At 39.1% G+C, this 19,820-nt stretch overlaps 2 protein-coding genes across 2 annotated transcripts in view; both read left to right on the top strand.

Moving 5' to 3' along the window:
• Positions 1-6,060: 6,060 nt before the first annotated feature.
• Positions 6,061-6,252, top strand: LOC130890612 (thioredoxin-like protein 4A). Its single transcript, XM_057794716.1, has one exon. It carries the CDS (start codon positions 6,061-6,063, stop codon positions 6,250-6,252), a length of 192 nt encoding a protein of 63 aa, XP_057650699.1.
• Positions 6,253-6,352: 100 nt separating this feature from the next.
• The window catches only part of LOC130869293 (N-alpha-acetyltransferase 11-like), a 180,145-nt gene continuing 166,677 nt past the window's right edge, over positions 6,353-19,820 (top strand). Inside the window, exon 1 of the mRNA XM_057761292.1 lies at positions 6,353-6,709. Within this exon, the coding sequence (XP_057617275.1) occupies positions 6,353-6,709 (357 nt within the window). The remainder of the gene's footprint in view (positions 6,710-19,820) is intronic.

A 19,820-nucleotide genomic window follows, 5' to 3' on the forward strand; every position in this document is an offset into this window, starting at 1 on the left:
TGTCAACCCCACCAGTCTCTATCATTATCCATCCTCCTCTCTTAGAGGTTTGGCCCCATCACTAACTTAAGTACTTCTCCTTTATTCTTTTCATGTTTTAAATTTTAACAATTCACCTTTGTGTCTTTCAATGGATCTATATCTTATTTTGTTTCAACTGTTTTCATTGTTTTAATATTTATCTGATATTGTGTTTTTATTTTTAAAATATTTTAGTAATTCTTTGAGAAATTCATGGAATGTATTATGAGCAAATTCATCACTGTTCTTCCCCATACTTCCTCCCAAATCTACCCTGCTGCCCCCAACTTCCTGTTTGTTTAATTTTTAAAAAATAATCCATCCAGTACAACTTGTGCTGATCATATACACCTGGTCATTTGCTCCTGAGTGTTGGGCCATCCACCATACAGTGATCAACCTACAAGTGTCGATACCTTTAAAGAAAACTGCGTCTCCCACAAAAACCTTCAGATGTACATTGTTCCTCAGTTAAAAGATGAACACTTTTCCCCACAATTAAAAACACTACTGAGTGAACTTACAAGCCCTTTGTTGTACTTTTCCTCAGTAATTTTGAACAACTCTCTCCTTTCTTGAATTACAGTACACACTTCAGAGTAAAGCTGGGCATGTGGCAATTAACTAATTAATCATTATACATAAAATTATAAGTAAATATTTTATCCTAGTGTGATTATTAAACTTCTATTCTTTGACTTCAAAATTCATCTATCAATGTAGAAACAGGTCAAAGTCTTTCTTCATATTAACCTTGTTTTATTTTTATGACAAGTTGAGTTTATTTTTTCTATTCTATTTTTGTTTCTAATTTGTTTTACTTTTCTACTTTCTTTTACCATCTGTCTCTAATGGTAGCCATTTGTGTGACATAGGTTTAATGCATTTTATACACATATAAAAATCATCCCTTTGTACATAATAATCTCAAAAAATAAAAAGGTGTTTAAATGGCGTTATCCTGCAATGGTGTAAAAATGCTTGTAGTAGATGCTACAGACTGACTAATAAAAAGCATATTTCCTGGGACAGGTTACCTCTTTTGGAATTAATGGCCAGTGGGGTCCCATAGCACTCCCTGTTGTACTATGGAATGGAGCGTAGCATTTTTGCAGGTCTCTTTTCTTATTTCCCAGGTAGTATTACAATCACCAGTATTTCTCATCCCTATCAACTTTGTTACAGTGACTGCTCAGTGAGTTCCTCTTACTCCTTCATTTCAAATACAGCCTACATGACTTAACTTTAATCTTTTGTTAAGGTGTGCTAGCATCCCTTTGTGCTTACTCTATGAAGTTAAAAATGCTTTAGCAAACAAAATATTTTCAGTCTGTGTAGTCGCATCCCTTTGGGTACAGGTTGGTTTGCAACCTCTCCCATATTGAGGCCACTATCCAAATGCTGCCACTTGTTACATCCTTTTCCTCATAAGAAACACCTTTCTCATCTCTCAGCACACCCTGAACTCAAGCTTCAGTGTACACACATGCTTCAACCATAAATTCTGCTCTGAGTTCCTCAGCCACAAATGACAACAAAAACAAAATGAAACCAGATGTACTAGTGAGCATAAGGAGGGCCATCTATGATTTACACCCCATCCCTCCTCCATGGCTTCTTTTCATTGTGTCCTATTCATGCTATTCCATTATATGAGCAAGGCCACTTTTTAAATATTGCTCAGAATAGGATTATAAAATCAGACCCAACATATATTATATACATACTTATCACATATTCAAATCCCCATTTTCAATAAAAGTTAATGTTCATGAGTTCCAGAGATTGGAAAATAGATATTCTTGAGAGATATAATTTTTCCACAGGAATTAAACACAACTTCAGAACTATCTCATATACATGTAGACTCTAAGAATTTACATCTATTATAGTATTTTGTAATAAAGACAAAAATTAAAATTTTAGATCCTTGTTACATACAATTTATTTTATCATAACTATTATTTACAAGACAATTTAAGATATATAGTGTAAAAGTATGTTAAGAATGTCTTCTGTGCTGTCTGATTTTATCCTTACCATTACACCCTAAATTCTTTCCCTTCCTATAAACTTCTAGAATGTTAATTTGTTTCACATAGATCAATTATATTATAGATTCAAGAGAAAATTTGTGAAAAAGCTCCTGATCATAATTTAAAGCTATAAAAATTATGGGTTTATTACTTAGATCTGTATTTTTTAATTGGACTTAATTTTTTAATTGGATTATTTGGGATTTTGATGTCTGATTTCTTGAGTTCTTTATATATTTTGAGGATCGGTCCTCTGTCTGATGTGGAGTTGGTGAAGAACATTTCCTAGTCAGTGGGTTGCCTTTTTGTTTTATTGACTGTGTCCTTTGCTTTACAGAAGCTTCTCAGTTTCAGGAGATCCCATTTATTGATTATTGCTCTCAGTGTCTGTGTTACTGAGTTTATATTTCAGAAGTGGTCTCCTGTGCCCATGCATTTAAGGCTACTTCCCACTTTCTCTTCTATAAGGTTCTTTGTGGTCAGATTTATATTGAGGTCTTAAATCCATTTGGATTTGAGTTTTATGCATGTGAAAGATATGGATCTATTTGCATTCTTCTACATGCTGACATCCAGTTATGCCAGCACCATTTGTTGAAGATGCTTCATTTTTCCATTCTACAATTTTAGCTTATTTATCAAAAATCAGGTTGTCATAGGAATGTGGATTAATATCTGGGTCTTCAATTCAATTCCATTGGTCAACTTGTCTTTTTTTATGCCAATAAGAAGCTGTTTTCATTCCTGTAGCTCACATGGAAACAGGAAATAGACAAAATTGACTGACAAAATTGGGAGCATGGGGGTTGGGGAAGAAGGGAGGGCAGAAAAAGAAGAGGAGGGAAGAAAGGGAGGGGTAGAAGCATTTGAGGGAACAGGATAGTTGAGATGGAGGATCTATGATGAGAGCATGGGAAGAAATATCTAGATTGAGGGAGCTATTATGGGGGCTAGCAAGAAACCTGGCACTAGAGAAATTACCAGGAATCCACTAGGATGACCCAGCTAAGACCCTAAACAATAGAGGAGAAGGTGACCAAACTGGCCTTGTCCTGTAGTCAGATTGATGAATATCTTAAATGTCACCATAGAACCTTCATCCAGCAACAGATGGAAACAGGCAGAGACCCGCAGTGGAGCACTGGGCTGAGCTCCTAATGTCCAGTTGAAGAGTGGGAGGAGTGAGAATATGAGCAAAGAGGTCAAGACCGTGATGGGGACACCCACTGAAACAGTTTACCGGAGCGAATGGGAGCTCACCAACTCTGTCTGGACAGGGAAGGAACCAGCATAGGACCAAAATAGACCCTCTGAATGTGGGTGACTGTTATATGGCTGGCGCAGACTGTGGAGCCACACCAAAATTTATCCCTAGAGCTTCTACTGGCTTTTAGATGGATACCCTGCTCAGCCTAGCTATAGTAAGGAGGATCTTAGACCTTCCCCAAAGCAATGTTCCTTACCCTTTCTGAGGAGTGGATGCAGGTTGGCATGGGGGAGAAGGCAGAGGGAATGGGAAGAGAGGAGGGAGTGGAAATGGGGATTGGTATATAAAATAAAAACTAAGATAGATTAAATTTAAAAAATCATGGGTTTGAATGGTGTGGACAAAATTACTAGTAGTAAGAAAAGGAGGAGGAAGAAAAGGAACAATTTGGGATCTTGGGATAGAGCTTATGACTTTACTCTACCACTAACCTGCTGATCCACCCATAATGAAATTATTTTAAAATTTTCTTCTAATTTAGAATAGTAAAGGACTAGAAAGAAACAGATATTGAAAGGAAAACACATCAAAGGAATACTAAATAATTGTTCTGGGCCCTAAATGCCTTCTTAATTCTTTGAGGAAAGCAGAACTCTTCACTAAATAGTATGTTTAATACTAACAAAACTGTGAGAAATAATGTCTTAATTCATTGCATCTCTGTTTTAAGTCTTTCTATGAGTTAAAGATAAACATATGCTCCCACCTTATTTATATGAAATTAAATATAATGTTGTACATGAAGATAGTCCAGACTCAAGTTATCAAGCAAATATATTTGACTCTTTGAGATAAAATAGAACTATTCCTTTAGTAATAGGTCAAGACATTACACCCAGAATTCTCTGTTGATGAGAGTGAAGGGAGAGGAGTTCACTCCTCTTCCTTCTAGCGTTCTCTTACTCTCAGACTGTACTGCATTGGCTCACACATCTCATTTACTCTTCCCAGGAAGTCTATACATCAGCATGGAAGACCATGGAGGCCAGGAGATACTGCTGTGAGTGATGCAGAGACCAGATGGGGAAAGCAAAGCAGTCAGCAGTCTGTGACACTTTTCCAGAAGACACCAGCCTAACGTAGTCAAAGACTGCACACTTCAGTATCTGTCCCTGGATAGTATAATGTTATCTCTGTGGAAAAATGGAACATAACTATCATGGGAAGGCTACAATGTCCTTGTTGAAATAAGATGAATTCAGCGAGAATAAAATGAAAGGGGTTTTCCTGTTTTAGCTTTGAGCCAGTGATTACAAAAATTGAGCTTTCTCTTTAATTCCATTGACTATTAGCACAAAGGGAGTTAGACACAAGTCTCTGAATATCTATGTCACACTGACTCACCTAGAAACACTGGTTTCTGAAGAATTGTTTCAGAGCCCCCTCTATCAGTAGGGAGGGAAACAAATATAGAAGTATCAATAGAAACTTAATTTTAACTCTTCCACAAAGACAGACCCACCAGCAGTTTCACAAAAATTGCCCCGTGTTTTAAAAGCTAGGCATTTATTTTCCTTTGTATTGGGTAGGTTCTCAGGAGAAATGCATCTTAAGAAACTCAATGAATGCATTATTTATATGTCTGTGTCTTGTGGTTTCTGTTTAGTCACAAATGACTAAAACATTGGACCTGACGGCAACACATTACTGTTTGGTGTTCTCGTGTATTTTATCCATTTAAAAAGCCTAATTAATGTCACCAAATTGCATCTCAGCAGCCGTGCTGATCAGAATGTTTTTATTTCTTTACTTGCCTGGAGGAAGCCTCCATGGGCAAGGCTTTTGCCCCAAGTCTGAAGTCCTGTGAATCATTCCGTTTTGCAGGCATTGATAAGGTGCTGGGGATAGTATTAAAGGCATATTCATCCCTTTGTAAGTTGATTGTCAGTTTGGTAATGCACTCTGCTCTGTGCAGTTTACATGTCTTTTCTTGAAGCCTAATACATATGAATATGCTCATGGTTCATGAAAGTAGCCAGCTGCCATATTAAAGGGCTGCTTAAGGTCATGTGATCACTGGCCTTTTTAACACAACCAACTCTCCTATCTTACATAATGGAAACTAGGCAAATGTTGTCTTTGAATTGTTTTATTGATTTTTATTGAGTGCTACATTTTTCTCTGCTCCCCTCCCTGTATGTCCCCTCCCCCCTTCAACCCTCTCACAAAGTCCCCATGCTCACAATTTTCTCAGGAGATCTTGCCTTTGAATTTAATGCTGTCTTTCTCCCATACTTCCCGAGGCCTGTCCCTTGCTAGTCTCCTGATCAGTGTTTTGCTTCCTATTCATGTAGTCTATGATCCCTGAGTCTGATACTGAGACTGGAGTCTCTTGGCAACCTGTGGAGGACTCAATGTGTTCAGCAAGTGACCAGCTAAGCATGTAACATTGTTGAGGATGCAAATGTTAGTTTAGTTCTGTGACAGTGGAATGTACACAAAGTAAAGACGAGTCTAGCAGTTTACTGACATGAGACTAAGAGAGGATTTCAATGATGCACTAAGGCCATCAGCCATTCTTTGGGAGCAAACTCAGAATGCTTTAGGGAAGAGGCAAAGTTTGAAGAAGACAAGCGTGGGCCGGGTGTGGCCCCGTGGGGCTGGGGCCACCGGGGTATGGTCCCCATGGAGACGGAGGTGCAGGGGTGCGGTCCCACTGCAAGTGGAGGCCCGGTGTAGGCCCTGAGCCTCGACTGGAGGCAGCTCGCGGCTTCCGGCCGCGCAGTCCCGCCCAAGATGTCGTACATGCTCCTGCATCTGCACAATGGCTGGAAGGTAGACCAGGCCATCCTGTCGGAGGAGGACCGCGTGGTCGTCGTTCATTTTGGACACGACTGGGACCCCACTTGCATGAAGATGGACGAGGTTCTGTATAGCATCGCTGAAAAGAAATGGAAGATAGTGGGCGATCTTTCTCATCTTGTGTGAAGATATCCCAGCTGTTTTAAAGCAAACGGTGTTGGTGTCGCTTTGTGCTCCGTGGCATCCTCTGTGGTTCTCGAGCCTGACAGGCCTATCTGCTGCCAATATGAACATCCGCCGTGCTCGGCCGGATGATCTGATGAACATGCAGCACTGCAACCTGCTGTGCCTGCCCGAGAACTACCAGATGAAGTACTACTTCTACCTCGGCCTCTCTTGGCCCCAGCTCTCCTACATTGCTGAGGATGAGGATGGCAAGATCGTGGGCTATGTCCTGGCCAGGACGGAGGAGGACCCCGATGATGTCCCTTATGGACACATCACTTCACTGGCTGTGAAACGTTCCCGCCGGCGCCTTGGCCTGGCCCAGAAGCTGATGGACCAGGCCTCGCGGGCCATGATCGAGAACTTCAGCGCCAAGTATGTCTTCCTGCACCTTTATTCCAACACCCTGAACTTCCAGGTGTGCTTTCTTTCTTGGCACGATAAATCTAAATAGTAAACAAACAGCTCACTAGATTAGTGGTTTGATAGTTTGTAAAATTCATTCTTTTTTAAACATTTGTTTATTATATATACAGTGTTCTGCAAGGTCAGAAGAGGGCACTGGACTCACTGTAGCTGGAGTTATAGGTAATTAAGAGCTACCTGGTGTGGGTGCGGGGACTCTGGTTCTCTGGAAGGGTAGGAAGTTCTCTTAATCAAGTCATCTTGCAAGCCCTTTGCTAACATTGTTTTGAGACAGAGTCTTCACCTAACGCTATAGAATGGAGCTCCCACCAGGTGAAGGTAGTATTCTCTAACCAAATACTATTTCTTTTTCTTTTATTTTTATTTTATTATAGATATAGATATAGATATAGATATAGATATAGATATAGATATAGATATAGATATAGATATAGATATAGATATTGGTTTTTCGAGACAGGGTTTCTCTGTGGTTTTGGAGCCTGTCCTGGAACTAGCTCTTGTACACCAGGCTGGTCTCGAACTCACAGAGATCCGCCTGCCTCTGCCTCCCGAGTGCTGGGATTAAAGGCGTGCGCCACCAACGCCCGACTCCAAATACTATTTCTGAGCATTGTTCAGGACACAGGAGATCCAAGCCAGGCCCTAACCAAAATTTATTTTGGAGCTCATGCAACCTTGTTATTTAGTCTCTAAAAGAGATGGGGCCATGGTCAAATTGCTGCTATGCAGACAGACTGTGTGCCAAGGGAGCAAAGAGGCACAGTGAAGAATGAGAGAAACTATCAAGCCGCTTATAAAATATTATGAAGCAATTTGGGATCAGAAAAAATGACAAATAATGGACAGAGGCCATCAATCAATATATTATATATGGAGGTGAAGAGAATAATAATATTTTCAGAATTGGAGAGAGGGCTCAAATTGTTAAGAGTGTTTGGTGCTTTTCTTGAGGACTCAAGTTCATTTCCCAGCACCCATGTTGCATAGCTCACAAATGCCTGTGACATTGGTTCTAGTGGACCCAGTGCTCTCTTCTGGCCTCACACAGAGATTCACACACATAGATAAGTAAAAATAATATTTTAAAGGAATATTTTCTATTGTTCCTACAACCATTATGTCAGGATCTAATACTTGCTTAGACAAGCTCCCTATCACTCTGTTCCATCACCAGCCAGCAGTAACTTCATTGAGGGGGGGTGAATTAACAGTCATTTGTATGCTAGACCAGCAACCTATCACTGAGATATCCTTACGTTCTCTTTTCCTTTTTATCTTGCAACAGGATCTAAGTTGCACAGGGTGGCCTAAACCTCTCTTTGTAGAAGCACTTGTAAGGACAGATACCTGTGATTCTTCTGCCTTAGCTTCCTGATTAGATGAGATTACAGGCCAGAATCACTAAGCCTGGCTTCAAAAGCCATTTTTGAAATAATAGCAGATCCACTTCTGTAGGGAAAACACTACCTTTTATCTGAATATATCATAATTAAGTAACAAAAAAACTTCCTTTTTAAACAGTGGTAGTTATAGAAAATGATTTAGAATGGGGTAAGATAGTTTATTAAGACTAGTGAGACAATAAAGTCTTGAAATATCACTACAAGTCTCAGCATTAATAACTTAGAAATATAGTTAAGAAAACATCAAAACAAATGGAAAATAAAACATGGTACTTGATATTAAGAAAGCTATATCTTACTGAAGAAACAGCGATGAATAAATGAGAAAATCAATACTTCCCCAAATGATAACGTTAAATATTGTCAAGATGGGAATTTTTCCCTGATGTTTATGAATGCAATTTGAAACCAATGGGGGAGGGGTAAGCAAAACACAGAATTTTAAATAATATCAATAAGCTGGGAAAATGTTCTGTGGATAAAATGCTTACCATACAAACATGACGAATTGAGTTTGGAGGCCCAATAACTGTAGTGATTTTTTTTATGTTTTAACAAAGAAAGCTTGCCTGAAGATCAGAGTGCAGAGTAAACCACTATTTTGGCACACACCTTTAATCCCAGGACTCCGGAGACAGAGACAGAGGGATCTGTTAGTTCAAGACCACTCTGTGTTACACATGACTGAATGTCTAAAAGAGAAACAGAGCTCCCGCAGAGGTGATCCCACACCTTTAATCCCAGCACTAGAGAGGTGGAGACAGGAGTGACAGGGCTGGATGGAGAGAGGAATATAAGAGGGGAGGAGGCAAGAGCTCAGAGCATTCTGAGGATTGTCCCTTTAGTCTGAGGAGAGAGCCTGAGGAGGGGGCCTGAGGAGAGGAATGCCCCTTAGGTCTAAGCATTGGTGGAAGTTAAAGTTCTCTCTAGTGCCTGGCCACTCTGCTTCCTGGATTGCTCAGTTTACCCTGATAGCTGACTCCAGGTTTTTATTTGAATTTGTGCTAAGGTAACCATGTAAAAGCTGAATGTGGAGATGAGCATTTGCAGTTCCAGTGGTAGGAAGTGGAGACAAGTTTTGTAAATTGATAAGATAAAAGAAAAAAAAAGGGCTAGCGAGAAGGAGGTAAAAGCATGATATACAGTTTTGGCAACCTGGGCCTGATTCCACATATATGTTGCAGAATGCATACATGTGTCCATAAACATGCAAATACACGGTAATATCATTATTTTTTTGCATCATTGCAAAAGGAAAAAGGAAATGACAGGCAATTACTCTTTTTTTCAATAAAGATTTATTTGCTATGTATTCAGTGTTCTGTCTGCATGTCAGAAGAGGGCATCAGATCTCATTAAAGTTGGTTGTGAGCCACACCATGGGGTTGCTGGGAATTGAACTCAGGACCTCTGAAAAAGCAGTTAATGCTCTTATCCTCTGTGCCATCTCTCCAGCCCAGGCAATTACTCTTGTGTGAAACTTTGAAGTTCAACTTTAAAAACAAAATATAAATAAAAATAGCAATATTAAAAAAAAAGAAGAAGAAGACAAGCATGAGGGGAAAGAAAGGAGCAAAGACAAAATAAGATGGTGCATAGTAGCAGGAATTATGATGGCCCTGTGGGTGTGGAGAAGAACTGGAACTGAGTAATGCTGAACGCAAACAAAGTCAACCATTACCAAACACTAGCACCTATGTGTGATGAGATAGCAACCTAAAGTTAACGCTCAGACTTCAAGCATTTGCAATCAAGATTTGACCCTATGAAATGATGATAAGTTAATGCAAATATATGAATAGCCTGAAGACTAATTTTTAATAGTATTTATTTCCTACTTTTCTCCTTAATGGAAACACACCTATTTTTTTATTCTCTACCAAAAATTAGATTTCAAAAATACGTGTTTCACAACCCAAGCCTCTTGTGACCAAAATAGAACCTGAAAACAATTACACACACTAATGTTCAAATTTACTGGCTATGAAATAGCTGAAATGGAAATTCTGGCCAGCAAGCACATTTTCAGGAATAAATAAGTATGCCGTTTTTCCTAGTGATCGCTGACACTCTGGTGAGCTGCAGTCACATGCCAGGGGAGGGTTAGCTCTGACAATCTGTTCATTTTGGTATGCTCCAGAATCAATGGGGTGAAGTCATGCATATGGCCCTTGTCACTGAACATGAAAATGACAGAAGTCAGCACGCTGGCAAAGTTATCGGCCATTCATTTTCCCTCTAAATGCATATTGTACCCAGATTTGCCTCTCAGTTGATTTTTTTTTCTAGTCTGTTTTTAAATCAGGGAGGCGGCTCAAGTTCATCTAAAATAAATAGTTACATTTACTTAATCAATATGCAGTTTTGATTTGGGTACATTAAGTGACAAAGCCCAGAATTTCTTAAGAATCAGTAGCTTGTTTGGTGAAGATAAGAGTGTGGAATCTGCATCTTCTATGACTACAATTCTAGAAAACAAACCTCACAATTCTCAAGGGAAAGAAAATTACCTAACATATTTAAAATAGACAATCAAATTAATAATACATGTATAATACTCTTTGGGCCACACACAAGTATCAAAGTAGGCAGAAAATCTGAAGAGAATAAGAGTTCTAGTCAGAGAAGGGGGAAGGGAAAACAGAATCGGGAGATAAGATAACTATATAAATGTAGAAAACTATTAAACACTTAAAAATTAATTTTTAAAAATGTATGTGCTACAAGACATGCACAGGTTCACGCAAGATAAAAATATCAATATGAAGGGAGCAGAGTCCCACCATTAGCTAAGAAACTGTTGATATTTGATAGCTGATAAAGAGGGAGACCCAGTTCTTTAATGGTATGAACCCTTCTATATTGCCATACTCCAGGGCAGGCCCCTTACCCAAGAATACTTGATCAACACAAACAAGACTCCATGGGTTTGAGATAGATGTGCAAGGAGGGAGAGGTACAGAAAAAGAGAACTCCATATTAGGCTGACAGGGAGGTGGAGGTAGGTCTAGAAGGAACTGGTAGAGAAAAATAAACATGATCAAAATACATTAAATGAAATTCTCAAATAAGTAATAAATATGTTTTTAAAAAATTTTAAATGTATGTGTCAACTGGGTATGGTAGTGTTTATTTTGGGAGTCCACGGAATGCAGACCCCTATGAATTGGAAGCTACCCTGATTTATATAGTGGATTCATAGCTTGCTAGTGCTACATAGTGATACCCTGCATTTCACCATTTTCCAAAAGAATTACAAGTTTCGTGAAATATTCTGGGAAGGAACAATCTCACACTTTCTCCTACAGCACAGTGCAGGTGTCATGTGACAGAAGGGACAAGATGGGTTCTAAAACACTTCTAAAATAATGAAGCTGCTCCTAATTATGCCTTCACGTGTAACCAAACAACATTGTACCTAGCAGTGTCCTCTCTCAGTCCTCACGAGGCCGGAATATATCACCTATATTTTACAGTTGGATAAACAGGAACTCAATCAAGCTTAAAATTACATGGTGGGAGAGCTGGAAGAAAAGCCCAGAAGATCAAATTCCCAGTTAGTGGCCAAAATCATTAGTGTTGCCCTAAATACATTGCTCTCCTTGGCTTCAATGAACTGTGACCTTAGACAGTGGGAAGAGAGAGGAGGGAGGGAGAAATGAGGGAAGGAGAATGATAAAGAAGACAGATGGAGGTCAGCTGTGCACTGCATTTTATATGTGTGTGCAGTGTGGCGAAGACAGCCATGAGTCAGTCTGGCACTGCTTTGGAAGATGAGCTATAAGCATCACAAACACACTTAACCACATCCTCTCCATCTTGCCCTCCCCCCTTCCCCACTCCCCTCCACACATAAAACGAAGAAAACACCGTTAGTTTTATCATCTCAATACTTGAACCAGTTATTTAAGTTCTTTGGATTCAATTTACTTATATTTGATCATCAGAAATTATTATAACTCTTTCCACATAGCACTGTTAAAGCAGTTTAAAAAAAACACTGTCTCATGGAAAGAAGGCCAGCTTTGCCACTGTCTAGTCCTGTCCAACAATATGTACTAAAGACATTTCTGATTTTGTTGCCATTGTCCTGGATAGCAGAGATTTCTCTGTCAGTTCTGGGATCACAACAAAGGTTTTCAAAGTAGGCATTACTCATTCAAAAGTTAACATAAAAAAATAAGAAATTAATCAGGCAGAGGAGACACACACCTTTAATCTCAGCACTCAGGAAGCAGAGGCAGGCAGATCTCTGTGAGTTCCAGGACAGCTGGGTCTACAAGAGCTAGTTCCAGGACAGGCTCCTAGGCTACAGTGAAATCCTGTCTCGAGAGAGATAGAGAGAAAGAGAGAGAAATTCCAAGTCATAATTGAAAACCATTTCTGCTGGAAAGCCTATAGTTCTCAACAAAACTCTTTGATGGGAAGTCTTCATCAAATCCCAGAAAGGATGGTTAACATCAGAACCAAAAAACTCCCAGTGCAAATGAGTTGAGATGCAGGCCTACACTGGACCATCTCTCCTCCGTGATATCACTGGGGCTCGGGTCATAGAATCTGTGCAAAGATCTTCCACCTTCTTCTCCACTATCTCTGCTTGAACCCAGGTAATTTCTATGCTATTATTCTTAGTGTGAATAATTCAAAAGGTTATTTTACACTGTGTATTAAGTTCCTAATTCAATGTCAGTATGAATTAAAGATTTAATAAGGCCTGGATCCTATTCTTTTCTGTTTCTGTCAAATTGGGCCTTGTGAAGATTTGGTCTACTATCCTTTCGGTTCTTTACATCATTTGTGAAAGCTGGGCTACCTACTAAGGAGTGGCTTGGAATCTAAATAATGTGCTTGCTACCAGGAAATAGTGAGATGCATACATGAGTCTGTCTTCTAATCGGCTCAAAGTTGGTAGAAGAGACACTGAGCTTGACTAAGTACTTTGAAATATTAAAGAAAAGACAAGAGTGTTTAAAAAGTTTCAAGGAAAGAATGAATTTATGAACAATACCAGCTTGGGTAGAAGAAATATGTCTGAATTTGGCTTTTATGGAGAAATTATTTTCAAAATAGACAGATGAGAAAGGAACATCTAATAGAGTAGTCAGAATAGTCAAGTAGAATGAAAAACATAAAACTACAAGGAAATCATTGCATTAGATTAGAAACAGAGGTAAGGAATGGTAAGAGCCAAGAAGTCTGGCCAAACTCTTCTCTAAACTATTCCACGTTGGGAGGAAGGAGAAGGCAATACAGATGATGCCTTCAGGTATGTTAGCTATTCTACTGAAGCATCTTTTTGCCATGACAAGTGTTGCATTAAAAGGTATCAATCAATTGCTAATGTGTGTTCTTGTATCACAAGTTAGAATATTTGACTAGCTGAAAATTATGCCTTATCCACAATCCTTGGAAGTAATTGGTTTATGGAATTGCTACCTTAATATAAATACTTTATTAACAAGGACAACTTTCTTACAAGTAGGAAAAAAATAAATGGTGATTTTCTCAGTGAGAATTCATAGTAACAAGTAAACACTATGACCGTCAGGTCCAGAGAGATAAAAGAGCTTAGTCTTTACCAGATCTCGGCATTCTGATAAGTCACTCATGAAAAGACAGCTGAGCAATTGCTCTATAATGTTGTGGCTTGTGGCAACACACAGTATTTAGGTCGTAAATTCACAAGAATTTACTCAAGCCATATAGACTGTTGACTCTCCAGAGGAGATATTCAGATCATAGGTGGCTCCTTTTTCTTTGTGGCTTTTTATGTCTGGCCCAGAAGCTGTGTTCCATTTGTCAAAGAAATTACTCAATGATCCATGATTAATCATGTGATTGATGTTGTTGTTTTTATGATACTCTTGCTTCCAAAATCCATTGAAAATTAGAGCTCTTGGACTGTAACACTTAGAAAGGCAGAAGGAAGAAGTGAAAGGGAGTTGAATAATGTCCTTCAAGGGCTGCTGAGGGCTGATGTGCCTTGTCTTCCCAATCTGCTGTATACTTAGGTTGAGGAAACACTTTGATCAATTACTTACATCAGAACCCATATGTATGTATATGAACACATTGATCTCTATAGATTGACCAAATTGCAGTTAGATAACCCATTGGAATTACATACATGCCTCATTTCATGCTGTGGGTGTACAAATCTATGAGAAGTCTACCCTAGCTGTTATCAAATATCCAGTGATTATTATTAATTTTGGTTTTCTACATTGCCTTTGGCCATCTATGAGCACAATTATATTTATTGGCATAATGTTCAGTTACTGGAAAAAATTAAAAGAATGTTTTAAAGAGAGACAAACACAACATTCTCTTATACTTTCAGATGTCTTTATGTTCTTAGTAGAACACTGCTGTCCACCCTCATTTTGAATATTGAACCCAAAGGGATTATGTTTGCTAACCAAAAGAACATCTTGCCTGGTCTATAAGCCAATGCAGCATTGCTAGAGAGGTAAGGCACTTCAAAGAAGATTTAACCAGTGACAAAGAACAGGTATAGAAAATCTGTATCCCTTTGTGTCTTGTTTAAGATGACTCTTTAGCGTAGTTCCCAGTTCTCTGAGTTCCTCCAAACCTTGTGCTCCATTTGCCATTGTGGAGGCTAATTTAAGAATGTGCATTGGTTTTCTGCATTTTATTCTCTCAATTCATCCCTCTTTGATGTTTCTCAATGTTCCCCTCCCCAGATGACCTGTATTCAAATCTTAGTCTTAAGGCTTGCTTCTGGAACAATCTAGAGCAAGTATGTCTGTCTAAAATAGTTCTGTCTACTTTCGCTATATGTATGTCTGTCCAGATTGTGTTTTCTTGAGGGCCTTCAGAGTCAGCCACTCACAAGATTCTGATTTACAGTCCTTAGTTCAGACACATACAGGCCTTTAGGCAGACATTCTTCCCAGCCCACCTAGGCTGGTAGTTGAGTTTCATTATTTTTTTTTTTTTTGTTAATTCCATTTCATTCATCTATGAATTTCATTATGTCATTTTTCTTCACACATGGAATAACATTTCATTGTTTGTCTACGCCACACTCTTATCATCTATCATGGATTAGCTGGTGGCCGTTTACACAGTTCTATTTCCTGGCTATTGTGAATAATAGAGCCATGAGCATGGATGTGTGGGTATCTCTGTGGTAGGACTTACAGTCTTGGATTCATCTCAGGGGTGTTATAAATGAATAATTCTATTTTTAATTTTCAGAGAAACCTTCATTTCAATTCCCATAATGACTACACTAGATTATACTCCCACCAGCTGTGAATAATGGTTCTTCATTGCCATATCTTTGCCAAAATTTGTTAGCACCTCTTTTCTTGATGATAGCCATACATATTGGAGTGAATGGAATACAAAGCAGTTCTAACTTTAATTTCTCTGATGGCTAAGGGTGTTCAAGCCTTCTAAAAGTACTTACTGTAAAAAAAAAACAAAATGAGTTTCATTATTGAGCCACTGCGAAATCAGCCCTTAACTCTGGAAAAAAAAATTACTGGTGACATTTATCATTTGAGCCATAAAAGGTCTAGATAAACTCAGATGACTATGATATCACTGTGTAGTTTTGCTTTATATTACATTTATAAAGTGACTTTTTTCATTGATGGGTGAACAAATACATGATAAAATGAAATTAACAAGGGGAGGGTCTGTTGTGATTCATAGCACATCGTCACAGGCAGAGAAGGCACAGCAAAGTTCATGACAGCAGGAGGAACACATATCTGGGAAGACTGGGAAGCAGAAAACAGGATGTGCTGGTGCTCATCTCATTTCCTGCATGCTTCATTTTTATTCAGTCCCGGACCACAGACCACGTGACACCACCCTTATTCTGTGTTAGTCTTCCCTCCTCAACTAATCCTTTGTATAAACAACCTCACAGACAAGAAAAGAGGCCTGATTCCTGGATGATTTTAAGTCTAATCTAGTTAACAATGAAAATTATTGAACACAATGAATTTGTAGTGACTCAAGCAGCCATTCTGGTTTTGCAAACTTAAATATCCGCCTACATTCTGGTGGTAGAAGTTGAGACAAAGTTTAATATTGGTAAACACTGAATTACACTATAGTGCATAGGAATGTAAAAACTAGAACGTATTACAAGCAGAAGTCATAAACGCATTAGAAAGCACTGGAGGCCTGTGAAATGTTCTTCCTCAGAAGAACCAGTAGTGCACCTGAGTGCAGGAACTAAGTGATATTGGAAGCACCAGCAAGTGAAACCTTAGGATTAAGCAGAGGTTAAAGAAAATCAGGCGATGAAAGAAGACAGAGACAGAGACCAACATTGGAGCACTGGACTGAAGTCTCACGATCCAAAGGAGGAGCAGAAGGAGAGTGAGCACGAGCAAGGAACTCAGGACTGCGAGGGGTGCACCCACACACTGAGGCAATGGGGATGTTCTATCGGGAACTCATCAAGGCCAGCTGGCCGGGGTCTGAAAAAGCATGGGACAAAACCGGTCTCGCTGAACATAATGGACAATGAGGACTACTGAGAACTGAAGAACAATGGCAATGGGTTCTTGATCCTATTGCACATAATGGCTTTGTGGGAGCCCAGGTAGTTTGGATGCTCACCTTAATAGACCTGGATGGAGGTGGGTGGTCCTTGGACCTCCTACAGGGCAGAGAAACCTGCTTGCTCTTTGGGCTGAGGAGGAAGGAAGACTTGATTGGGGGAGGGGGAGGGAATGGGAGGTGGTGGCGGGGAAGAGGCAGAAATCTTTAATAATTAAATAAATTAATTAATTAAAAAAAAAGAATTTAAAATGAACAAATCATATACACACACACATACACACATATGCACACACATATGAAACATAAGATATAGACTTGACTTTGAAATCTGTAAGAGTTTTGATTTTTCCCCTGGGTAAACTTGAGTTGAAGGTAGACCTTTCCTACCAGAACATCTCAAAAGGAACTAGCGTGGGAGAGGATTAAAGCTATACATTGTGTGGACTTATTTGAGATGTCGGAGTTTAGAAGCCAACATGAAATCATCACATCTGTCACCATTTGGTTAGTGTGTTTCCTTTCTTACTCAAGAATATACCTGCTTGTGTATTTTCTCCAAACTATTGTCCTTTGAGAACAATTAGGGAGTGTTTCTACCAACAAAATGAACTGCCAATTATAAAATGTTTACTGTGTGTTTTTTGGTGGTGATTGTTCGTTCATTTCTGAGTGCCCTGACTTGAAATAATCAAACAAAAACTATATTATTTAAATCACTGCTTTGCCAACCACTTAAGTGTATTGCTAGCTAGCCGTTACATTTTAAATTAACCTAATTCTATAATTTTATACTGTACCACAAGGCTCGTGGCCTACTGGCAAGGTTCCAGCTGGCAACTCGCGTCTTTCTCTTCTGGTAGATTGATGGCTTCTCACTGACTCTGCCTACTCTCTCTCTCTACCTCTCCGTTTGGATTTTCTGCCTGGCTTTACTCTGTTAAGTGATTGGCTGAAAGCAACTTCTTTATTAACCAATGGCAATAAAACATACTCATAACCTACATCACCTCCCACAACATGTGATGTCTCAGAATGTGCATATGCGATTTCAAATATTTGCATCTCTGTAAGTCTATAATCTCCATGTTCTTCAATGACATGACCTAACAGAACAAACTTCTATGACAAAGACACATATTGATAAATTTCTATTTAGTGGTTCTGGGGTACAGAACACATCAACCCTCAAAGACTAACTTTGAACTGTGTACACTTGACTCACATGATAACTGTAACATGTTCACAGCATTTGGCAAGAGGCAAACAGAACTGTAGCCACCCAGAGACGAATGACACTACCTCCTTCAGTAAACAACCGTCTTCATGGCTCAAGAATCACTGGCAAATGATTCTTTGTTCATCGTTCTTGGGGGGCTCTCTCTGTCTGTATAAAATCCTTTTAGAAAACTGCATCTGCCTCCAGTTAAGCAGGATGAGCTGGTTCTATGTAAAACACCTAAATGTTTTACACTTAGGGAAAAATAAAAGAAAATGGAAGGATATTAGGGTCTTTGGATTTGGCCTTCTCACTTTGAACATCATGGTTAGCTTCACAAGTTGTTCTTAGTCATATGTTTAAAGTGCCTTCTCTCCTCATTGCCCCTACTATTCAGCTGCAAAAGTTGTTCAGTGCAATATGTCTTCTTCTTGACACACCTCACACTGTGCACAAATGAGATAGCTCTCTGTGCATTATCCTTTACCATGGAAATAATAAGCTTAGGCACTTACTGTGCATTCTATGAACTTTATAGAGTAAACCATTTGCAAGTGATATTATGCCCAGCTCCACCTCATCTGAAAACTAAGTTGTTTGTAGCACTGAAGATTGGAACTGACATTAAAAGCATGCAGTGATTTAAGAGGCTAGCTTGATTCATGCACAAGCATTGCCAGTCAATAGATGGGAGGAGACCGAAAGAAAGGTTGGAACAGCTTCATGTTTCCACTGCCCTACAGAGCTAAAACAAAGAGTTTTAGATTAAGCTGACGTGTGTCCACTCATACACGACTTAGAAGGAGCCTACAAACAACCTGTGGGTTCTCAACCTTGTCAGAGAGTCTATCCATGTCCCCCCAGTTTTTAAACAAAGCAGCAAAACTGACATGGGCTGCAGTGAGCAACAGTGTAAGATGATAGCAGAATCATGAGCAGAAACACCCCCGAGATCAAAGAAAACAGTGTTTCCTAAGCCATGTGAAGCCCACCAAAACACTTGCTGTAGTCCACATCTTCAGGTTGGTAGAAGCAGCAGCATCTGTTCTTTGTCCAGGTTTTATTGCGATAGATAGCCTTTTCACTCTATGACACTTTGACCCCCAAAGGACCATATCTAAGACCGACCATGAGTAAAATGTTGGGATGAGGAATCTTTTTCTCTCTTCTTCAACCCCATCATTTGGAATCTCACCCACTTTCATTCCGAATTTTAAAAGAAAGCTCATGGCTACTTCCTCCCTCCCTTTCTGGTACATCAGAAACCACAAGAATGCTTCCATTCTTTTAGCACATATTAATATTATCTGTTCAATATTCACAAACCATCCCCTGCTGTCCCTGGAAAGAAAATCTAGTAACAGTCATCACATTTCAGTAGTCTGATGTCAGATATCTAGTGAATGAAAATTATGCTAACTTGTGTCATGGACACTTCATGAAGAATGTAAAATTCTTCTTACTGTAGACTAGTTTAATTCTAGAGTGTCTGCGGGCAGTTAAGAATGAGAAGAGCAGAATGAAAGGCATAATAGAGTTGTACAGTTAGTACAAAAAACACCCAACATTCCACAAGGAACCAGGGTTTTCACACATTGAAGTTTTGGTACAGGGTTTGGTCTAAGTATTGGTGTAAAGTAACTAAATTAATAAAGTGCAAGATTTTTAATATAGAAGGAAAGGTCTATTTAAAAGGGAAGGTGTAAGATTAAGCTTTGTAGGTATCTGGAATCAAAACTAACACTGTTTGAGATTATCAAAAAGAGGGGACCCAGAAGAGGAACTAACTAAGGCTTAGTCCTAATGATAATATTAAAGAACAGTCTTCCCATATACATCAAGCAGGGGTAGCTAGCATCTCAACACTAGTGTGGTGGTAAGATGTGGAAGGAACCAGAGAGATAAGTGAAACTGTAGTACAATCATTTGAAAAT

This window comes from Chionomys nivalis, chromosome 2, assembly GCF_950005125.1.
Source record: "Chionomys nivalis chromosome 2, mChiNiv1.1, whole genome shotgun sequence".
Classification (NCBI taxonomy): domain Eukaryota; kingdom Metazoa; phylum Chordata; class Mammalia; order Rodentia; family Cricetidae; genus Chionomys; species Chionomys nivalis.

Excerpts from the sequence above, each read along its gene's own strand:
- LOC130890612 (XM_057794716.1), top strand. The coding sequence starts at position 6,061 with ATGTCGTACATGCTCCTGCATCTGCACAATGGCTGGAAGGTAGACCAG.